This window comes from Psammomys obesus, unplaced genomic scaffold, assembly GCF_907164565.1.
Source record: "Psammomys obesus unplaced genomic scaffold, mPsaObe1.curated_primary_1811, whole genome shotgun sequence".
Lineage (NCBI taxonomy): Eukaryota > Metazoa > Chordata > Mammalia > Rodentia > Muridae > Psammomys > Psammomys obesus.
Genome location: NW_026590701.1, coordinates 7757323 through 7782010, shown reverse-complemented (window position 1 = coordinate 7782010; position 24688 = coordinate 7757323). Strand labels below are relative to the sequence as shown.

Below are 24688 nucleotides of genomic sequence, written 5' to 3'. Positions count from 1 at the left end.
CCAGTATCCAGAATAATGTGAACTCAAGTCATCTGAAGAATGTGACTGTCTGCCCAAGGTGATGTGACCTCTTCCTATGTTAAGAGATGCTTCTATGATTTGGGTATTTGATCTACATTTTGTGGAACAAGAGATGTGGTCTTGTCAGAGGAGTTGTCTCACTGGGGGCCAGCTTTGATCCTGCCATTCCTTCTCCCCCCACCCCCGCTCTCCACTCTGTGTATGTGTTTGTGTGTATGATGTAGCTCTGATGTGAGCTCTCAGATGTAGTGCCACATCTGTCTGCCTGTTGCCATGTTATGTGCCATGACAATCATGGCTTCTCAACTAACCCTCTGAAATCATGGGCTCCAAAGAAATCCTCCTTTCAATAAGTTACCTTGGTCATGGTGTGTTATCAAAGCAATAAAAGGTAACTAAGGTGGGTAATATTGTTATTTATTTTAAGTTTTTTAAATCTGTAGTTTACAACTTTTACTAGCCTAAGCTCATGTGGGTGGGGTCCCCACAGACTAATTTACACGAGTGTGAGTGTGCAACTTCACACTTTATCTGAGGTTTGTGGGCATTGAGAATGACATGACCTCTAATGAGGAAGCCCATGATCTGCAGATTAGAAACTGAACTGTTGGGCAACATAACTTACAAAACAGCTTAGAGTCAAAACCCAACACTTGGTTTCATCTAAATCCATATTCCAGGCATTGGATTGTCCAACTGCCCAGCTCCTTAAGATGACAACAGGCAAAAAGAACTACAAACTGTCCAGTGCAGTGAGCCCACTTTCCCTTCCCTTTGGAAGAAAAGCTAAGCTCTCAGGCAGAATTGTGCTGGTGTGTTTGCATGCTGTAACCAAGGATTTGGAATCCTGATGATGCAATCTTTCCTTTTGCCTCTTTCTTCACTATGCCTGTATGTGGCAGAGGGATTAAGTCATTTTGCTTCATCTTCTGACATACTTCTTTGACCCAAATGTTTCTGCAACATTCACCTGACAGGGTTAAAAAAACAAACTCACTGGAACCATCTTTGTAAGCCAATGACCCTTTGATTTATTGAGCTTTATGTGCCTCATAACAGTCAAAGTGACTTGTGATCAGGGAAGAGGTGGGCAGCAATTTCCCCATTTTCTCTAGTAGTCTGGACTCAGCTGGAGACCACGGTACTGTGGCAACTTCCATTTCAATGACATTATTTCTAATAAATGACTACTCTGCAGTTTATGGGGTGTTTCTGGCCCTGGCTCAGCATAGCCAGCAGGAGTTGGGGACAGGGCTATTTCCTGTCCTCTCTACCCAACAGTTTCTGCTTCACTGTGAAAGATCACAGGAGTATTTGATGTTAGTTCTTGGAACGGCAATCAGTTAATTAAAATCACCAAGAGTCTGAACAGATTGAACATAAGCCACACATCATTGGCAGCAGGCTGGAGTCAGAAAGTCAGGTCCAAAGAAGCCCTCAGCAGGGCAGGGACCAGGAAATGCCTCTTCGTAGCCAAGTTCTCCATCTTAAGTAATAACAAGTGGCAGTGAGGTAGGAGGAGGCAGAAATGGAGATGCAGTGGTCATTCATCTTTGCCTTGTAGCCTCATTCTGCTACCAGCAAAGCTCTTAACCTAAAGAGTAGTCATGAAGCTGGAATGCTCCTCATTTTAAATCTGTCTAAGTGTGCAGTTTCAGTGAGAGAGGGGAAGGGAACAAGGATGGCAGAGGGCCTGACATCACAGCACTTAGCAACAGTCATCCCAAAGAGCTGGAGTGGGGTCCCAAATGGTGCTTAGATGAAGCTTGCCAAGTTTCATGTCACAGAGACTCTTCTTTCAGTGCTCTTGCCCTTGGCTTCAACCCACCTCTGTAGCCTTCATGTCTGAGATTGGCTGAGTGTAACCAGTCTAGGCTACCTCTCATGACATGAAAATAACAGCAAATAGGACTTTGCTCTCTGCTTACCAAGGCCACTCATGTCAAAGATACTTACAAGACCACAGTGCTGCCAAAAAGGCAGTCTTCCAGATGCAGGGTAGATGATGGAAGCATCGTCCAGTTGATTTGCACTGAGGAGATGAACGAAGTTACATTCCTTCTCTTGTAGGACACCAAACAAGCCTGTCAAGGGCTTTGTGAACACCAGTTTGTGGCTTTCTTTAGTAAAAATGTTAAGGGATGAAGTAGGTTGTGAAATCGTGGCCTGGGCCTTCAAGGAAGTAACCTGACGTATTTTCTGTAAACTACAAAATATCTTCACAAATACATTCAAATTGTTGATTTTAATTGGCAGGGAGGCTAATTATATATGATCTGTAAGCCCAGATGCTTACATATATGTGGAATAAGGTTGTGCCAGGAGCACATCTCCTGGGGTTCTAGAATAAAATTATGGACAGATCCATCTGAAGATTCAACTACAGCATAGCAGGTAAACAACTAATTTGGGAGTGGAAGGAAGACATGTGACTTTCAAAATCAGCTGCATACTTACTGGGGACTACATTGCTTTTTATTCCATTCATAATTATATCTCATTCGGCAGTAATAGAAGACCCCAAGTTCATCTTCTATTTCAAAGAAACCTGTTTAAGAAGCCCTTAAAGTTTATAGTTCTTCACTATGGTGTTCAGGTAACTGAAAGATTGAAAATAGTAGATTAAAAAAATATGGGTATATGGGGGTGCTTGTGGGGAGGTCAGAGCACAGTGTTCACCTTTGGTCTGAGACCAGATCTCTCATTGGCCTGAAACTGCCCACTGGCCAATGAGCTTCCACCTCTCCCTATCTCTGCCTTCTACCCCATCATCCATGGGATAATAGGCTCAGGCCAGTCTACCCAGCTTTCTAATGTGGCTTCTAGGGATTCAAACCCAGGTCATCACACTGACAAGACCAGTACTATACTGTGTGAGCTCTCCCAACAGTCCTGGAATAGGAATAAAATTTTTCCTGTAGAACTAAGAGAGATCTTAAATGGTTCACCATTTGCCTCTGTGCATATTTATAGTGAAGAGGTCTAATGAGGGATGGGGACAGAAAACTGTTCAAGGACACATGGCTTACATGAGACAAGGGGAAGGAAATGCTGTCAGTCTTCATTTGCACTTCACTGTCCCTCATTGCTGTTTTCTTCCCCTTCATCTGTAAATACCAGCAATTTTCATTCTCCCACTGCAGATATGTAAATAAGCACCCACAGAAAACCAAAACCAGGTCCTCCTTTGTGTCTGTGTGCTTCTGTGACCACTTGACTCCTCTCTCATCTTGATTTCTAAGAAATCAATCTCTGCTGTCTTCAACTCTTACCTTCAACTGTTAGTGGCCTGCTCTCTGTTCCAAATTGTCTATACATTTCTGTTTTCTTGCTGACACTACAGTTCTGTCGCTACCACCCTGCTCTGTTTCTGCCCTAGTTCTCAAGTCTGCCACCTGCCCTCTGAGAGCATGTCTTTTGCTGGCATATCTACATTCAACATCACACAGTTCTTTATGCCTATAAGCTCTGCCTGCAAGCTACATCTTCCAATTTATGGTTAACTACAAAGTAGGTATGAAGACTATACAGTAACAAGCTACATTCTGGACTACACTGCTGAGCCTCACATCTGAACATCCAACCCTTTTTTGGAGGGGAGGGCAGTGGGAAGTCTCCATGAAAGCGCTTAAGTTCCTTTTATTTCAGTGTGTCTACAATGCAATTTACACTGAACACTAGCCTCCAGGGCCATTCATCTTTGTATATCCTGTACACCGAAGACACTCAGTAACATTGTTGGCTGAGTAGGACTTGCTTGGAATGCTGATGGAGAATGAGCATGCAGGTGTAAGAAGGGCTCCAAGCCATTCAAGGGCTAGAAGTTGGAATGTTGAGCATCAGTAATTCTAACAAACACAAGAAGACTTGTACCATCTAGGTATGGCTCTAACACTTCTCAAAGATGAGCTCATATAATCCCTGCAAATACCTATGAAGAGGCATGCCTCTTCCTGGTTTGCCCTCCCAGGAACACTACCTGGTTATGCTGAAGCCTGAACAATACAATACCAGGTAGTCTGGCTCCAGAGGTGGGGGTTGTGCCACTTTTAAAGTACTTCCCCCTTAAAACAAACAAGCAAACACTAAAGGAGCTAAGCATGGCAGTGTACTCCTTTAATCCTAGTGCTCAGGGAGGCAGAGGCAGGTGTTGAGTTCAAGGGCAGCCTGGTCTACAAAGTGAGTCTGGGACAGCTAAGACTACACAGTGAAACCCTGTCTCAGGAAAGAAAAAAAAAACAATAACAAAAACACTAAAGGGACAAATGTGTCTTGAGACATCTTTATTCATTGGAGTTTTATGATGGCATTTAACCCTCTGCCTTTTGTATATCAGAATTTCAGTCAACACTCACTGAGATTATAATGGGTACTGATAGATTAATATGTCTATCACAATTAACTTTCTTTTTGTTCAGAACTTTCAGGAAGCAATATGTCTTCATCCAAACAAATGGCCGTAGGTGGTGATGAGCTGGTGTAAAGAACTCCAGAATCCAGGGATGACTTCTCACCTGCTGCAGTTGCCCATGGCTGATCAAATACAGATGCAAATCCCATGCCTTTACTTCAGTTCAACCACAGCCACTGAACTCATTGGACTCCTTGGTGTGTTGTACATCCATACCACATGTGGATGGGTTTTGTGCAAATAACCTACCTCCTGAATTCCTGGTCCTAGCTGACAGGGCTTTTCAGCAGGCCCTCAATATGCTGCTTAGCTTTGTTTCATTATTGGTTTTGGTTTGTTTTTGTCACCTTGGCACAAGCTATAGTCTTCTGGAAAAGGTAATCACAACTGAGAACATGCCTCCATTAAAGTGGACTATAGGCATTTTGTGAGCAGTGCCACCTCTGGGCTGGTGGTCCTGGAATAAAACAGGCTTTCTACATCTCAGAAGCTTTATGTGGAGGGAGAACATGAAAAGGGACATCTCTCATAATTTTCTTTTATAACAGGGTTACTTATGAGCAATCTTAAGTAAAAGAACATTTCTGAGTGTTTTTTTTTTTAAAACTTACAGTGAACAAAATTTTAGAAACAAAACTTCACAGTTTGGAATAAAATATCTTTTAAACACCCGTTTCAGTGTTTTCATTGACTAATCTATAAGTTAGCTCATCTTGTCCCATTCCAATTTAAACAGGATTATATTGTTGTTTGACTTTTCCTGGGGCACATGAACAAATGTCTACTTCCTCCATATAGGGCTCTACCAGCAGAACAAATGAACAACCTCAGGGGCTGGGGAGATGACTCCGTGGCTGAGAGTGCTTGCTGCTCCTCCAGAGGACCCATGTTCAGTTCTAAGCAACCATGTCAGGAGGCTCAACCCATCTATAACTTCAGTTCCAGGGGGTCCAATGTCTCTGGGCTCCATAGGCATCTGTGCTCGTGTGCTCATAGCCCACACGCAGACACACACTCTACACATAATTTAAAAATAAATCTTTAAAAAGAAACAATTTCACTAAAGTCCAACTTGGTGAACTGATAAATTTATTGAGGTTACTTACAGGAATGTAGACTACTCAAAGGCAGTAGCATCACTAAAAAGCCCACCCAACCTGGATGATAACCCACAAAAGCTGAATAATAGAGTTTACTGGATGCCATGTAGACAATGAATCAGAAAAACTCCCTTTCCCCAGCAATCATTACTGCTTATATAACCTTAGAGAAGGGTATGAGTCTTGTAAGTTTCAGGGCATTCATGAGACTTGTGTGCTAAATTCCTTAATGAGTCTCTCTTTAGGATAGAAATGTTTTTATTTGGAGGATATAACAACATTTTAGATTTTGTCATTTTTCCTGTTTCCCCTTCCCTTGTGAGTCTCATGGAAAATAATTAAACTGCATTTAAATTTCCCTACCTTGATTGCATTTCTAAGTGAAAGGAAGTTACTCTCTTATATCCCTCTCCTGCTCTGGTAGCCATAGGATTCTTTAGCCTCCAAATGGTAATAGTGTCCTTAAAATTGATAGTGTGCCCTTCTGATTCGGATGTGGGCCTCTGGAAAACCTGTCCCTCCTTATAATTTAAGTTGAAAACAATATTTGGAATATATATTTAAAAATTGTTTTAATCTTTTGCTAAGTGAAGACTTGGCTTTTGTCAATCTCTTCTAAAGGGGTCATGGGTAAATGGCAAATATAGAAACCTGTAATTCAGGGCCCTTAATCGGCAAGAATGCTCCGTGTGAACAAATGAGGACAGTTTCTCTGGTTATTACTCTTATATCCTTTCTCTTGAAATCAGTTAAGGGATTTCCCGGACTCTCCTTTTCTGGACCTAAAAAAACAGACAATGATGTTTGAATGTGAACTGTCTCTCACAGGCTCATGATAGATGGCTAATCTCCAATAGGTGAAGTTAGAGGTGCATGCAGTGACACCCAGCTTTTCATGTGGTCACAGAAAAGTGACCACATGAAGTTCACAGACCCGTGAACTTCGGGTCATGGAACTCAGATTCTCGTGCTGTGTGTTCAATGCTTGTGACTGAACCATCTCCACAGACGTCTTTTTTTTTTCTTTTTCTTTACTCCCTCCCTCTCGTTTTCTATGAGATGAGCTGTCTTATTCTACTGATGCTCTCTGACAATGTTCTTCCTCATCATGAGTCACAAGGAAGACAGCTGACCATGAATCAAACCATGAGCTTAAATAAATCACTTCTTTCCAAAAATTGTTTATCTCAGGTATTTGTGACAGTGACAAAGTGCCTAACATAAATCATACCTTGAGAGGTGAAATCAGGTGGTTTGTTTCATGAACCACCCTATCGGTTCTTTGTATGTATGATGCAAACACAGAAATGTGTGCAAGTGTATAACAAGTTGCCTATGCAACACCTGAGTGCAAAGTTGCTTGAATACTGTTCGTTCCTCCCTGCTGTCTTGGTCATTTAATGTCAGGGAAAGGAAGGAGTGGAGTCCCTTTTCTGGGAGTGTCCAGGATTCCCTGATGCATCACAGGACTCCCCAAGTTCCCTAGCCATAAATACTTCTTCCAGAAACCCAAGTGTGCTTCTCTCTTTCTCATAAATTTCAACATCAGATCATGTACACTTAACACTTGTAGGATCTCTGGGTGAGGCCACTGGATACTGCTAGAACCAGCAGGGCATTAAAAGGAATGAAGGTCAGATGGGTTAGGTGCTTAGCACTGTGACAAAATGCTTCAGACAGTAACAGCTTAAAGAGAGAAAGGTTCATTTGGACTTGCTCTTTCTGAGGGTTCAGTTTATTGTTGGTTACCCCCAGGAACTCAGGTGGTAGGGCACTATAGCTGCCCTACCAGGTGTGTGGCACTATAGCTGGTGGAAAGAAGGGGTAGGTGTAGAGAGCGTGTGTACAAAGTAGTTACCGGGTATACAACCTTCAAAGGTGCTGTCTTAGTAATCTTCCTCCAACTAGACCCTACCTCCTAAAGTCACCAGAACCTCACCAAGTAACTCCATCAACTGGGGACCAAGAATTTAGCACAAGATCCTGGGAAGGACACTTATTATTGAACGCAAATCACCAAATATCCTGTTGACTGGTTAAAAAAACAAAAATAAAAACAAAGCCAACCACCACTACCAAACCCCAAATAAAACCAAAAACTTCCCCCATTCCCCATGCTGCCTGCCACCTCCTGTTAAACAAGACAGTGTGACATTTTTCCAAGTTCAATGTCGGTTTCATGTGCATTTCTCTGCTTGAAGTTTGCAGGCTGCTTGAAAGCTTTCTTCTAGTGGCAGTCTTGTCAACATTAGTAATACGAACCTGTAATGTGTCATGGAAGTGAGATGGATGCTGTGAGAGCAGGGGTGCAAGAGGCAGAGCTCTCAAAGATCTGTGAGTGCTAAGACAAGCATAAAGTGTGAGCACATAGCTGTTTCTAGAATAAATGTACCTAAGGCCTCTGGGGTGCACAGAGGGTCAAAGATTTGATTTTATTGGAATGTCAGTCTATTTTTTTTTTTTTTTTTATCACGCTTGGCATTTCTATGAGCTAATTTCCTCCATGAGGTGTGGAGCTGTTGTGATTTGTGTGGAAAGAGGGTCCCTAAACTTCAGAGTGCACAGCCCACAGAGCTGCTCTGGAAGTTGCCTGGCCTGCCCGGGCTTAGCATGTTAGGTTTGGCATGGAAGCTGCAGATATTCCTATGATGTGAAAACCAAATGTCTTCACTCTTCCAGGAGAGGCAATAAATTCTCAGTGTGACCTGGTTTCACTGGAAAATGTCTTTTTGGCTCAGTTTTCTGGTCCTGTCTCTTCATATCTGAGCCAGTTAGTTTCATGGCAGTAGCTGCAGACAGACAGTGTGATTTAAAAGACTCTTTCTGAGTAAATCGATGGACTTCATGGTACTCCTGCTGGGCAACAGGAAGAGGGACACTCCATTGCTCACTCTCATGCGTCAGGCAAAGGGAAAGGGGACCTCTCCCAGTTCCAAATGGCCTGTCCAGAGAAGACTTTCTTTTAAATACCTTCAGACTACCTATTAATCCTTCTAATTGGCATGCTTTTAAATTTATGGGGTAGAGCACTGTTATTTGATATGTGTGTGGCAAACAAAACAAAACAAAACAAAACCAAAAAAAAAAAAAAACCCATTAAGGCAGGTGGCATTTCTATATAATGACATATCTTTCCAAGTGTTGGGAATTGGCCCCTTTTGCCCTTTAATTAGATTGAAATGTATAATCCATTTCCATATACTGTAGTTTCCCTGCTGTGTTGCAGATTGCCAGAACCATTTTCTAGCTAGGCTTTGATGCCCAGCCTCTGGCTCTCACTCCCTCCACTTTCTCCTCTTCTGAGTCTCTAGGGCCCTCTATTCTATTACCTGGTTCTAGATGACTATTCTGTGATAGTGACAGATGTGTGTACTTCTCCTTCCCTGCTTCTTTTGAACTGTAGAGCCAAGAGTCATGCTAGGAGCAAATGGAAGGATGAATTGATGGAAGGAATGTGGTGGGTATACAATGGATTATTATTCAGTCACAAAGAAAATCCCGTCAGTGTAGCAAAATTAATGGTACTTGTGGATATGATATTGTAGTGATTTTTATAAAAATTAGCCCCCATAGACTCATAGGAAGCATTACTGGAGGTGTAGCCTTGTTGGAGGGAGTGTGTCATGACCAGTTCCTGCTGTCTGCTGATCCCGTTGAACTCCCAGCTACCTGTCCAGCACCATGTCTGCCTGCATGCCACCAAGCTTCCCGCCATGACAATAAGAGACTAAAGCTCTTAACTGTAAGCCAGCCCCAAGGAAATATTGTCTTTTATATGAGTTGTTGTGGCCACGGTGTCTCTTCACAACAATAAAACCCAAACTAAGACATATGTTGAGTGAAATGAGCCAGGCACAGAAAGAATGACAAGCCTCTCTCTCTCTCTCTCTCTGTCTGTCTTACTGTCTCTGTCTCTCTCTCTGAGATGGACGCTACAAACTGACACCTGAGGACAGGACATTAATCACTGGGGATTGGGTGGCTAGGGAAGAAGGGAAAGGACGATGGGGTTTAATACACTGTACTGATTAATATATGATAATGCCACACGAAAAACCATTAGTACATGCAATTAGTGTGCACTAACAGTTTTTAGGGATGAGGATCTCCTCTAGGTATGTTTCACAGAGTTGAGGGTAAAAAATTCACATGAAAATGAAGCCAGACACAATTACTCCAGATAAAATGTTTTGAATATTATAGTGAAGAATTCTTGGTCTCTGGCCTCACTAGTAATTGAAGGACAAACGTCAGAATACTTAGTTGAAGGTCAAGTGGAAAGTTTGCCTTGTTCTCCAGCAAGCATCACCGCCAGCATCATGTTCATGTTGAGCGGGGCCATCTAGTTCTGGTCCACCAAACCAGACCTGCAAGGTTGAGATCATATCACTGCTGGATAATAACTTCCAAGTCATGGTAGATAGACTGCCAATGTAGAATCTCTACTTAGATCAGTATTTTCATGCTGTTTGTCTCTGCTACTTAATTCTCATCATTTTCCTGATTGCCCACACCATATTCAGTGTCAATGAGATCCTGCTGTAGCTGGTCAACTTTGGAGGCTGTTAGGGGAAGGAGAGGTACATGGTTGAGAGTACTTTCTTTCTAGAGTCTCTTCCAACATCTGGTATCTACACGTCCTGACCAAGTGGAGAATGTGGTTAGATAGCATTCTTAAAACCTGCCAATCTCTAAGCTTACCATGACTGAGTTACCAAAATCATCACAGGGCAAATAAGAGAAGTGTGTCTCCCACCTGCAGCCAATTTGCTGGGTAGAGCCCAAGAAGTGATGCAAAGTTGAGTCGGGCTCCAAACCAAGCCACTTCCCTTCTTGGGCATGAAAAGTTAGTTCTCAGTTTCTGCCCAGAGGCCAGTGTGCTGGCATGGGAGTTGTGAATGGAACTATCAGTCACAGGACAAGCAGGTGGCACAACACTGGCTGTTTCTCCTTCTTCCTCCTCCTTTCGATACTTGGGCTGATATATCCGATTTCATTGTTAATGTAAGGAATACATGGAAGTCTGGAGACAGTGCATGTGCTGAGCAGTCACATGCACTGGTTTCTCTGCTAGAGGACCCCAGCACCCGTGTGACAGCTCACAACCATCTGTAATTTCAGTTCCAAGGGGTCTGACACCCTCCTCTGGTCTCGGTGGATATCAGGCACACATGTGGTACACATACATATATGTAAGCAAAATATATACATAAAATAAAAATAAATCTTTACAAAATAGTATCATTTTTATAAAGGAGTGTACTACATTAAAGTGCCAGAGACATACATTCTAGCTATAGCAGACTGACATAGTGAACAGCTGCCTCTCTTCTTGCCATGCTTCTGCATTCTTTTGCTGAAGACACTAAATAGGCCCTGCAATTGTGGGAGCGCACCGGCTCACCACGTCCCCTCATGGAAGACTTGCCGAGTTGCTGGGAAGACACTGATCCTGGTTATATTAAGCTCCTTAGATCTAGGGAGAAATTGTCACCACATAGAGAAGAGACTATAATTGATGAGTATGTTATGACTGACTGTGATTCTCCCTGGAAAGAGTAGGTCAGGGCGAATCATGAGCACACAGGAAATGAAAGCTCTTCTCTCACTGTAAGAGCAGAACTCAGCCATCTTGTCTTGACAGTTTCTGAGGCAGCCCCACACAGACCTGGCCACTCAGATTCCTCTTGGCATGGTTCCTCATCTGTTTTATGGTTTGTTTTACTGGCATTATATATTTAAGTGTCCTGACTTCTCATAGGTTTGCAATTTCCTGGAAGATATAAATTAAGTTTTGCTATTTAGGTTGCACCGTCCACATTTGGCAAGGACCCTGTCACAGTATAAGCAAAAAGAAATAGCTTTCTGAACAGGGAAACACAACCCTTCCTTCCCTCTTGCTTTCTTTCATCCCTGTTGTCCAAAAGATGAGTTTGTCATTATTTCTTTTTCTCTTTGCCACTTCTGGTGTTCTTCACACATTCACAATTTTATTATGTGTCAGGCATCATGTTAATCTCAGAAGAGAGGAAGCTGCAGACATTGTATGCCCATCAGATGCTCAAAGTCTAGCAGGGAAGACAGACAAGAAACAAGTAAAATACAGTATGGTCTGGCTGAGTATGGTGCTGCTTCATGCATGTACTTCTAGCACTCGGAAGCCACGCTGGTAAAACTGAGTTTAAAAACACCCTGGTCACATAGCAGGAAACACACACACACTTTTTAAAGTTATTTTATGTGTGTGAGTGATATGCATGTATGACTGTGCACCATGAGGATGCTTGTAAAGTATGTTAAATCCCATGGAACTGGAATTACAAGTTGTAAGCTTCCATGAGGGTTATCTGGACAAATAATCGGTGCTCTTGACTGTTGAGTCATCTCTCCAGCCCACAAACATTATAATATCTAGAGGAATAGGCACACAAAGGAGCAAATTCCTGAAAACCCATGGTAAGCAGCACAAGTTGGGAAAAGCTTAAAGGAAAGATTTTTTTTTTTTTAAATTGTTGTTCTACACTGTAGTGGAAACCCAAGGCTTCGGACAAGCCAGGCAAGCACACCTTACCTCAGTGCATTCTCAATACCTGGTTAGTGTCCTGATGGGCCAAGTGTCAGCTCTTTTCCCACAGGCAGTTCTGATGGTTTTTTTTTTTCAAACATGGTGTTTCCTAAGACCTAAGTTCCTGAAGCTCCTTATAGAAATCTCATGTGACTAATGAATAAATAAATTATCTTTCTTTATTCTAATTCAAAATAAGAGAAAAGAAAATAAATCTGTGGTTGTTGCATGGTTTACAACTGATGGCTTCTAATATTTTTGCAAAACCCAACTATTGTGGAAAAATCTTTTTTCTTCTAGACAGAGCTCCAACTATGCTCACCAACCCAATTTACATTATTGTAGTCTATAACACAAAGAGCTCATCAGATGAGCTTTTATATGAGCAAATATCCATCCCCCTTACTGGCTTCTAGAACTGGATTTTAGCATGGCATTGGGGCTTGAAAATCATTCTTTGTTCTGCATGAAAAAGGAGTATAACAGATTCAGAGCAGCCAGGAAGAAGGTGATTATTTGTGTTTAAGAGGGATTGTCTGATTATGTAAACCCTGGCCCCTGACTAGCAGAAAGCCTTGACAACTTGTCATCATTCTTCACTGGTCTCAGGGTAGATCCTTACCCTCCCTTGAACCTCAAGATAACTGCTCAGCTCACCTCTCTCTCAATCTCCGTGTGTGTGTGTGTGTGTGTGTGTGTGTGTGTGTGTGTGTGTGTGTGTAGGTCATAGAACTACTCTTGGAAGTCCATTCTCACCTTTCACCTTGGTTTGTCAGGGTCTCTCTTGCTGTTCCTGCTGTGCTGTACAGCCAGGCTAGCTGCCCCACAAGCTTCAGGCTAAACTGTCACCATCTCACCTGTAGCTGTGCTAGGATTACAGATTCACAAAACTCCATCTGGCTTTTTCCGTGGGCTCTGGATGAGTGGCCAGTACCCTTCCTGCTGAGCCGCCTCCCAGTGGTTAACTCACTCACTGTACAGTCTTTTTTCTTCATTCCACTTCCTGTCCACTAATCATTTTCATTTCTTAAAAGTCAAAGTCTCCAAGCATTGTGTGCCATGTCCTCTGTACTCGGAAGTTAACATCTAAATTTTGTCACTGTAAAAACAACTAGTTATAAAGTGTCAGTCTCTAACTTACTATAAATAGTATCATTGACAAATAAATATTTTTGGTTTTCTTTACATTCAGATTCTAAAATAAAACACCCACAGCGTTACACTACCTAGAATTACTCATTAAAGACAGATATTTCTTTAAAGTTAGAACTTTTATTTTGAATAACACTATTTTATTCTCTTTTCTTATCTAAATATTATCCAGTGTGTTTTTAAAATTTAATTTAATTTATATATTTATTTATTACAATTTATTCACTTTATATCCCTGCTGCAGACCCTTCCCTCAACTCCTGCCAGTCCCATCCACCCTCTTTGTTCTCCCTTTATGCCCTTTCCCTATTCCCCTTTTAGGGGAGGACCTCCTCCCCTACTATCTGACCCTAGCTTATCAGGTCTCATCAAGGCTGGCTGCATCATCTTCCTCTGTGGCCTGGCAAGGCTGCACCCTCCCAGGGGGGTGATCAAAGAGCTGGCCACTGAGTTCATGTCAGAGACAGTCCCTGTAACCCTTCCTAAGGAACCCACTTAGAAACGTAGCAGCCTATGGGCTTCCTCTGAACAGGGCATCTGGGTCATCTCTGTGCATGGTCCTTGGTTGGAGTGTTGGTCTCTGCAGGACCCCCTGGGCCCAGGTATTTTGGCTTCATTGTTCTCCTTGTGGAGTTCCTGTCCCCTCCAGGTCTTTCTATCTCCCTCTTCTTCCATAAGGATTCCGGCACTCTGCCCAAAGTTTGGCTATGAGTCTCAGTATTTCCTTTGATACCCTGGTGGGTAGAGTCTTTCAGAGGTCCTCTGAGGAAGGCTCCTGTCCTGTTTCTTGTCTTTTCCTACTTCTCATGTCTATCCTGTTTACCAATCTGAATGAGGATTAAGCATATTCCCTAGGGTCCTCCTTGTTGTTTAGCTTCTTTAGGACTATAGATTTTCATATGTTTATCCTATATTATATCACTAATATCCACGTATAAGTTATTATATATATATTTTTAATTTTTTATTAATTACACTTTATTCATTTTGTATCCCCCCCATAACCCCCTCCCTCCTCCCCTCCCGATTCCACCCTCCCTCCCCTTTCTGCATGCATGCCACTCCCCAAGTCCACTGATAGGGGAGGTTCTCCTCTTCTTTCTGATCTTAGTCTATCAGTTCTCATCAAAAGTGGCTGCATTGTCCTCTACTGTGGCCTGATAAGGCTGCTCCCCCCTCAGGGGGAAGTGATTAACGAGCAGGCCAATCAGATTATGTCAGAGGCAGTCCCTCTTCCCATTACTATGTAACCCACTTGGACACTGAACTGCCATGGGCTACACCTGTGCAGGGGTTCCAGGTCATCTCCACGAATAGTCCTTGGTTGGAGTATGAGTCTCTGGGAAGTTCTCTGTGTTCAAATTATCTTGTTCTGTTGCTCTCCTTGTGGAGTTCCCGTCCCCTCCAGCTCTTACTATTTCCCACTTCTTACATAAAATTCCATTCACTCTGCCCAACAGTTGGCCATCAGGCTCAGCATCTGCTTTGACAGTCTATACTGCAGAGGCTTTCAGAGGCCCTCTGTGGCAGGTTCCAAGGTTGTTTCCTGTTTTCTTCTGGCTTTCAGAGGCCCTCTGTAGCAGGTTCTGAGGTTGTTTCCTATTTTCTTTTTCTTCTGATGTCCATCCGCTTTCCTTTCAGGATGGGGAGTGAACATTTTAGTTAGGGTCCTCTCTTTTGCTTAGTTTGTTTAGATGTACAGATTTTAGTAGGTTTATTCTATATTGTATGTTTATATGAGTGAGTATATACCATGCGTGTCTTTTTGCTTCTGGGACAACTCACTCAGGATGATCCTTTCCCGGTCCCACCATTTACCTGCAAATTTCATGATTTCCTTATTTTTCATTGCTGAGTAATACTCCATTGTATAGATGTACCACAGTTTCTGCATTCATTCTTCAGTTGAGGGGCATCTGGGCTGTTTCCAGCTTCTGGCTATTACAAATAAAGCTGCTACAAACATGGTTGAGCAAATGTCCTTTTTGTGTACTTGTGCCTCTTTTGGGTATATGCCTAGGAGTGGTATGGCTAGATCTTCGATCAATGGAATCGAACAGAAGACCCAGAAATAAACCCACACACTTATGGACACCTGATTTTTGACAAAGATGCCAAAACCATACAATGGAAAAAAGATAGCATCTTCAACAAATGGTGCTGGTCCAACTGGATGTCTACATGTAGAAAAATGAAAATAGATCCATACTTATCACCCTGCACAAAACTGAAATCCAAGTGGATCAAAGACCTCAACATAAAACCAGACACATTAAATCGGCTAAAAAAAAAGTGGGGAATACCCTAGAACTCATTGGTACAGGAGAAAACTTCCTGAACAGAACACCAACAGCACAGGCTCTAAGAGCAACAATCAATAAATGGGACCTCATGAAATTGAAAAGCTTCTGTAAAGCAACGGACACCGTCATCAAAACAAAGCGACTGCCTACAGATTGGGAAAGAATCATCACCAACCCTTTATCTGACAGAGGACTCATATCCAATATATATAAAGAACTAAACAAGCTGAAAAGCAATAAACCAAGTAATCCACTTAAAAAATGGGGAACAGAGCTAAAGAGAGAATTCTCTGTAGAGGAATATCAAATGGCAGAGAAGTACTTAAAGAAATGCTCAACCTCATTAGCCATTAGGGAAATGCAAATCAAAACAACCCTGAGATTTCACCTTACACCCATCAGAATGGCCAAGATGAAAAACTCAAGGGACAACACATGCTGGAGAGGTTGTGGAAAAAGGGGAACCCTTCTCCACTGCTATTGGGAATGTAAACTTGTACAACCACTCTGGAAATCAATCTGGCGCTTTCTCAGACAACTAGGAATAGTGATTATATATTTTATGTGTCTTTCTGCTCCATTGCTGGTGGGAATATGACCTTGTACAACCACTTTGGAAATCATCTGTGCTTTCTCAGAAAATTAGGAATATTGCTTTCTCAAGATCCAGCTATACCACTCCTAGGCATATACCTAAAGATGCCCCATCATTCAAGAAGGACATTTGCTCCTTATGGACTATGTTAATAGCAACTTTATTTGTAATAGCTAGAATCTGGAAACAACCTACATGTTCTTCAACGGAGGAATGGATACAGAAAGTGTGGTACATTTACACAACTGAGTACTAATCAGCAATTAAATCATGAAAAGAAATCATGAAATTTGCAGGCAAATGCTGGGAACTAGTGTGTATTTTAAAGAAAAAATTTAAACCGATAACTAACCCAATTATGCTTCTCCATAACACATATAGATATAAATATTTTAAAAGTCCCTTTCTTTCTTCAGTCCCTGTAAACACAATGAGCAGGAAGTTTATGGCTTTTATAGCTGGTGAATTATTAAATGTGAAATTGAAAGTTTATTGAAACCCCACCTTTTGTAAGATGGCTTGGGAAAGGGAGGATACGAAGCCTTGGTTCATAAGGGTGTCCTCCACCAGACATCTTGAAATGCTCTGATGCTCACATTCTTGACTCAGGGCAATGTATACTTGCAGTGGTTTGAAACAGGAGACAAGGGTCTGCTCAGCTACAGAGTAACTAATGGAGTGGAAAAAGGGGGTTTCAGGAAGGCTTTGAGAGAGTAGTTTAGAGGTTGAGAACATACCATAGATTTCTTTTCTTGTTCTTTTTTAAAATTTTTTTTAAATTTTATTTTATGTGCATCAGTGTTTTGCCTGCATGTGTCTGTGTAAGGGTGTCAAGTCCCCTAGAACTGGATTTACAAACAGTTTTGAGCTGCCACGTGGGTGGTGGAAATTGAACCCAGGTCCTCAAGAGGAACCGTTTGTGCTCTTAATAACAAGACTACCTCTCCAGCCTTTTCCTGGATTTCTTATTTTTTAAATTACATTTATTTTTTATTTATTTGTCTATTTATTTAGTGGGTGGGCATTTACTTCTATCACACATGAGGAGGTCAGACGATCACTTATGGGAGTTAGTTTTATCCTTCTACTATATGGGCTCCAAGAATAGAATTCAAGCCATCAGCCTTGATGGCAAGCCTCTGCCCACTGAGCCATGTCTCTGACTGCTGAACATTGATTAAAAAAAAACAATAACAAACAAACAACAACAAAAACAAAAAACCAGGGCTGCACCAGCGAGCCCTGAGCTTCTTCTCTGGGTGCTGCTGGAGTCCAGGACAGCCAAGGCTACACAGAGAAACCCTGTCTCGGAAACCAAAAAAAAAAAAAAAAAATCCAAATCTAAATCTATGGGCTGACAAGATGGTTTAGCAGAATGAAGTCAAGTCTGATGACCTAAGTTCAAGCCCTAGATCTACAAAGTAGAACAAAGAATCAACTCCTGTAAGTTGTCTTCTGACCTCTACATGTGCAGCATGGCACCCACATCCCCCCAAAACACACACACTTATTAATTAATTATTAATTAATTATGCACTGGCTGCCAGGTTGCTAAAAAGCTGGTATGCGTTATCCAAAAACATGCTTTTCTAAAGATGATACGAAATATGGCTTGGTCTGAGGGCATTCCAGGCAAGGGACCACTGGGGCTCACAGGAGTTAAAGGATAGTATTGGAGCTATTACTGAAAGCAATGTGTAACCAGAGAACCCAAAGAAGGAGTCTCATCTAGGAAAAGCCTGCAGTTAAAGAAGAAATACCCATGAAACGCCTTAAGCTCTTACAATAGCTCATACCCTGGTGAAGTTATCAGAGCAGGGTTGTTAGGGTTGTTTGAGAAGCAGAGATTATCTTTCTCCTCAAGGTTTAACTATCTACAATGCTGCTCAACAACTGTCTCCAAAAAGCCTCCCCAAGTTCCTGTATCACATCATTTCTGACAAGAAATGGGAAAGACAACAGTCAGTTGTAAAAAAAAAAAATATCCCCTTAACATTTTAACTTCTAGAACAAAAGTTAATTATTAGAAAGAATATCTTTTACATATTATCTAACTTTCTGATTAGAAGCTAAAAAATATATGGAGTTATATTTTCTTTGGAAATTTTTTTACCTTTTTTTTAAGTTGAAAATTTTTTGTGTACCTAATCCTGAAGGCAAACTATGCACATAACACATGATATGTAAGCTTGCTGTGGTTTGGGTCCGAAGTGTCCCCCACACGGCTCATTATTATAGCTTAGTTCCAAACTGGTGGAGTCAGCCTCTGAAAAGGACTGATCCCGATGTTTGCTGATGTAGTTGTCACTTTCTAGTGGGAAGAAAGTAAGCCACTGTTAAGCCATGGAAGCATGCCCCAAAAAGATATGCATTGCCCCTGCTCTTACCTTTTCTCTGTCTCTCTTTTTTTCTTCTGATCAGCATAAGATGAACAGTTTTCTTGCACTGCAATGCTCTGTCTTATTCCAGGCCCAGAAACCCAGAACTAAGTAATTGAAACCTTTGAAACAGTGAGTTAAAATAAATGTTTCTTTTTTTTATTGTCACAGCAATGAAAATATAGTTAACATAACATTGCACAGCTATATTATATATGTAAGAACATATATAAACACATACGCAGAGACTATTATTTATACAGTAAATAATTTATTTATACAGTAAAAAATAATTTATTATTTATTCAGATACAATTCCCTTTGTATCTGAAGGGAATTGGTTCTAGGACTCCCACATAATCTCTGGATATCAAGATCCATTTGTGCTAAATACCCCTGTTAGAAAACAGCCGGACTTTCATTCAATTTATGCAAAACGTTTCAAACATCTTAAATTATCCCTAGATTGCTTGTAACACCTAGTGTAAACAATTGTCTGCTTTAGAGAGCCACTTGCTGTTACTTTTCTTGCAGTTCTTTGTGCAACCACATGGTGTTACATGACTGTGATGTTACTCTACATCCTTGGTTTACCAAACAGTGGCCAGGAAAAAGTACATGTTCACTGATGATAGTTTGAGTTTGGTATTTTAATTCTGAGGCTGGTTGAATCTGTGGTAGAGGAGCTGCATGTGTCTGGAAAAATTGTCTTTCTCGGCCATAGTCCCAATAACAGCAGTTTCAAATGAGGTCTTGGTGAAGCAGCCTCACAGTGCTAGGAAGTCCTTTATAAGTGAATGAGAGAGAGAGAGACAGAGACAGAGGTGGGGAGAGGGAGAGAGAGAAACAGAGAGAACCAACCAACAAGCATGACCTCAGGCTCCCACATCTGAGAAAGTAGATGTGTGTCAATCCTAGTTGGCCAAGGCAACAGCTTTCAGGTCAAAGGCCATTGAAGAGTCTGCAAAAACAACCTGCAATTTCTACCTTCTTTCCTAGGAAATCCTGCCTTGGGATTTTTTTTTTCCTTAGCCAAACCATATCCCACTCTCGCTTTAAGCTAAGTTCTTTTTCTTTTGGAATCTAGTAATGGAGGAGTACATACCATATTCTGGCTGGCCCTGGGAACACGGAGTACTGAAGACATGGCTTTGCTGCCTGGAGCTTGCCTTTGCACAGGGCTGGATGTCAGAATGTGGCTTCACTGTGGGAAGCATGTTAATGCCAGGGCCAAGCAAAGGCAGGGAAACTGCTTACCTTTGTTTATAGGTGAAGCTGTTGCTCCTTTGTGTGACTCTCATCTTCCCACATCTTAGTTTTACTTCTGTTGCTGTGATAGAGTAGCTTAACAACAAGCAACTTGAAAAAGAAAGAACTTATTTTGGCTTATGATTCAATAAGGGATACAGTATTCCATGATGGGGTAGCAGAAGCATGAAGTAGGTCTGAGAGTCAGAAAGCTAACCAATCACATTTGATTCACACACAGGAAGCAGAGAAAGAGAACAGGAAGTGAGGCAAGGCTCTCAAAGCCCACTTCCAGTGACACATTTCCTCCAGCAAGGTTCTTCCTCTTAAAGGTTCCATGCTGTCCCCAACCAGTGCCACTAGCTGTAGGCCAAGAGTTCAAACACATAAGCCTATGGGGGACATTTCCTATTCAAACTACAATTTCCAGTTTCATTTCCCCCATTTTACTTAGACCCCAGGAAGCAGATGGTGCAACTTAGCCACAGGCTGGAATGCTATAACCACCTTTTGCAATATAGAACCAGTCTTTGCATCCTCCCTGCCTCCTGAGGTCATGGGAGGAGGCTTCATGTGCCACAGGGTGCTTTCAGAAGCACAGACAGGCCTGTTACACTCAAAATCAAGGCCTGGATTTACACTGTGACACAGCACTGGCAAGTTCTGCAAGGGCAAGAGCCTCTCTGTGGAGTTCCATCAGAACGTAACATTTGCCTTCTGGAACTGTGGGTGTGGAGTCAGGCTGAGGTTAAAATGCTCTGAAGGGATCTCTTCTAGCAATCTAGTTTTGCTGTGGAAATAAATTCTTTTTAGGTCTGAGGGACTCTCATAATGGCCACAAGACTTCAGCCCCTTTGTGGGGCTATTTTCCACCATCCAATGGTTCACATTTGAGCCCTTCTCTTCCAGCTCTTTGAACTGCTGTGCAGTTCTTTCTGTCAATTGGTAGTGCTCTACTCTCAGGCCTAATATCACCTCTAAGACATAAGTTGGCACTATGTGCCCCCAGGAAGTAGCAGGGGCCTCCTGGCTAGCCCACCCAGGAGGAACACAGTTTTTGAATGTTGAGTTGGCAGTTGATTCTGTTCATTAAAATGTTCACTCCAATGAGCTTTGCTTGAATCTGCCAAAAGTGGTTTTAATGACCACCACACAACCTGCTTAAGTCTTAGAATTAATTTCACGGAGTCTGTTTTTGATCAGATAATAAGCATTTTAGATATTAATATATTTTCAGTAAGCTGGCCTCAGTGTTGGTAAATTCCTAAGTGTTGGTGACGCTTAGTTTTACTGTGTAGAATTGGCTCTCTTGGGACTGGTTGCTATGCCTTGGGAAAAAGGGATTCCTCAGACAGTGGTGGCATAGGATTTAGTACTTATTTTCCCAGATGGAGTGCAAACCTTGACTCTTACATCCTGGGGGAATTCTAAAAATTAAAGTTAATCCACAGCTTGACACAATAGGACAGAATTAAATCCTTTCATAGCCAGACAATGACAGGGCTGTGCTGACTACGTTGTGAATGCATAGAAGCATTCTTACCTGCCAGAGCAAAGTTCATTTTCCAGCACTGAATGTTTAATCTCTTTCCAAAATTATGGCTGTTAGTTGTTTAAGTCTCCTCAGAATCAAATTAAGCTTATCTTGACATTCATACACATGTAAGTCACAGAGGCTCTGTAGCTTGATGTCTGCATTTGTGGAATTTGCCACCTCTTTCTGTCTTTTTTTTTTTTAATTGGTGTATGTATATTTACTGGTTTTCATAAGGACATTTTTACACATGCATGTGTAATAAAATTTGACTTTGTTCTACAAATGCCTTTATCGCCTTCTTTCTCTGCCTCTTTAGTAGCTTCATTCCTTTGCTAGTCTCACTTCTACTTTTATGTCAGGCATACATTCATTACTTTATGACATTTAGGATCCACTAGTGAGAAAAAACATATTTGTCTTTCAGAGTTTGACTTAATTTGTTAATATGATAATTTTTATTTGCATTCATTTTACTGAAGACAAAATACTTTTGTGCTTATTTATGATTGAAGACAATTCTAGGGTGTGTGTATGTGTGTGTGTGTGTGTGTGTGTGTGTGTGTAGCTGCATATATCCCATGTTCTTTAATTCTTCCTCTGTTGATGGATACCTAGGTTAGTTTCATAGCTTAAACTATTGTGAACAGTGCAACAATAAACACTGATGTGCAAGTGTCTCTGGGAAATGTTGACTTAGCCATTTGGGGAAATACCCAGGAATGATATTGTGGGGTCACATGGTCAATTTATTTTAATTCTACTGTTGTTTGCTTTAGAACTTCCATACTGATTTCCACAGTGGTTGAGCTAATTTACCTTCCCAACAGTGTATAAACAGTCCCATCCCCCACATCCTTGCTGGTATTTATTATCTTCTGACTGGCATTCTAACTGGGGTGAGATAGAGTCACACTCTATAGCCCAGGATGGTCTTTAACGTGTGATCCTTTTCCCTTGAACTATGGAGTGCTTAGATTACGCACAACTGGTTTCTAATTTTTTTAAAGACAAATTAATCTCTCTTTTGGTGTGGGCATAGGGCTTGGATGTCTTAGACCAGGCAAGGTGGTGGACATCCCAGTTCTGTCCAGATATTCAACTTGGACATCCCAAATCTGTCCAGATATTCAACTAACTCAGGAGAGAATGGATTTCTGATTTCTCTTACTGACTTTTAATTACAGCTTCCAACTTATTGTTTAAAAACAATAATAAGACCTCAACATAAAACCAAATACACTAAATCGGTTAGAAGAAAATGTGGGGAAGAGCCTAGAACTACTGGCACAGGAGACAGCTTCCTGAACAGAACACCAACAGCACAGGCTCTAAGATCAACAATCAATAAATGGGACCTCATGAAACTGAAAAGCCTCTGTAAAGCAAAAGATACTGTTGTCAGAACAAAATGACAGCCTACAGACTGGGAAAGGATCTTCACCAACCTATATCTGACAGAGGGCTAATATCCAGAATATATAAAGAACTAAAGAAGTTAAATAGCAACAAATCGAGCAATCCAATTAAAAAAATGGGGTACAGAACTAAACAGAGAATTCTCAGTAGAGGAATACAGAATGGCAGAGAAACACTTAAAGAAATGTTCAATGCCCTTAGCCATCAGAGAGATGCAAATCAAAACAACCCTGAGATTTCACCTGACACTCATCATAATGGCTATGATAAAAAACTCAAGTGACAACACATGCTGGAGAGGTTGTGGAGAAAGGGGAACCCTCCTCCATTGCTGGTGGGAATGCAAACTTGTACAGCCACTTTGGAAATCAATCTGGTGTATTCTCAGACAATTAGGAGTAGTGCTTCCTCAAGATCCAGCTATACCACTCCTAGGCATATATCCAAAAGAGGCTCAAGTACACAATAAGGACATTTGCTTAATCATCTTCATAGCAGCTTTATTTGTAATAGCCAGAACCTGGAAACAACCCAGATGTCCCTCAGTTGAGAAATGGATACAGAAATTGTGGTACTTTTACACAATGGAATACTACTCAGCAATTAAAAACAAGGAAATCATGAAATTTGCAGGCAAATGGTGGGACTTAGAAACGATCATCCTGAGTGAGGTATCCCAGGAGCAGAAAGACACACATGGTATATATTCACTTATATAGACCTATAAGATAGGATAAACATACTGAAATCTATACACCTAAAGAAGATAAACAAAAAAGAAGACCCATAGTAAGATGATCAATTCTCACTTAGAAAGACAAATGGGATGGGCATTGGATGTAAGAGAAAACAAGTAACAAGACAGGAGCCTACCACAGAGGGCCTCTGAAAGAGGTTAGGCAGTGTATCAAAGCAGATACTAAGACTCATAACCAAACCTTTGGCAGAGTGCAGGAAATCATATGAAAGAAGGGGGAGTTTGTATGACAGAGAGGATAGGAGCTCCACAAGGATCAAATATATCTGTCACAGGGATCTTTTCTGAGACTGATACCCCACCAAGGACCATGTATGGATATAACCTAGAACCTCTGCTCAGTAACCAATTGGTTTTACCCTAGTAAGGGGAACAGGGACTATTTCTGACATGAACTCAATGGCAGGCTGTTTGACACCCTCCGCCTGAGGGAGGAGCAGTCCTGCTAGGCACAGAAGAGGACTTCGCAGCCAGTCCTGAAGATACCTGATAAACCAGGGTCAGATGAAAGGGGAGGAGGTCTTCCCCTATGAGTGGAGTTGGAAAGGGGTAGGGAGGAGATGAGGGAGGGAGGGTGGGATTGGGAGGAAATGAGGGAACGGGATATAGCTGGGATACAGAGTTAATAAAATGTAACTAATATTAAAATAAAAAACAATAATAAACCCCAGCCAAATTCCATATGATAAAGTTAATACTTCTAATTAAAAATTTTCACATTAAAATGGATTTTAGGATAATTTGCTGCTTTCTAGGTTTTTAAAATTCATCATCATCATCATCATCATCATCATCATCATCATCATCATCATCATCATCGTAGTAATGTGTGTGTGCACCACAGTACACATCTGAAAGTCACTGGACAATTTTATAGAACTGATCCTCTCTATCCAACCTTTAGAGTTGACCCCAGATCACTATGATTTTTCAGCCATCTTGGCAGCACCTTCTTTCTAGGTCTTTGATTAAAAAAAAAAAAAATCTGAGGCAGGAGCTTTGAAAAAGGATCAGTGGATAACAGCTCAGATTGGTAGAGGACATGGTTTCAGTTCCTGGCACTTATGCTGCAGGGCTGATAACTGTCAACAACTTCAGCTCCAGGATGCTCTCTGCTGACTTCCACAGGCATTATACTCCTGTGTGTAAACCTAAATTATGTTTTCATGTGTGTACAGACACACATAAACACATAATTTTTAAAA

General features: G+C 41.4%; 1 protein-coding gene across 5 annotated transcripts in view; it reads left to right on the top strand.

Moving 5' to 3' along the window:
- The window catches only part of LOC129677894 (histone-lysine N-methyltransferase, H3 lysine-36 specific-like), a 41979-nt gene extending 36876 nt beyond the window's left edge, over positions 1–5103 (top strand). For all 5 annotated transcript variants that reach the window (XM_055608566.1, XM_055608568.1, XM_055608562.1 and 2 more), the window contains exon 5: positions 4440–5103. In XM_055608566.1, the coding sequence (XP_055464541.1) occupies positions 4440–4504 (65 nt within the window). In that variant the 3' untranslated portion in view covers positions 4505–5103. The remainder of the gene's footprint in view (positions 1–4439) is intronic.
- Positions 5104–24688: the final 19585 nt, after the last annotated feature.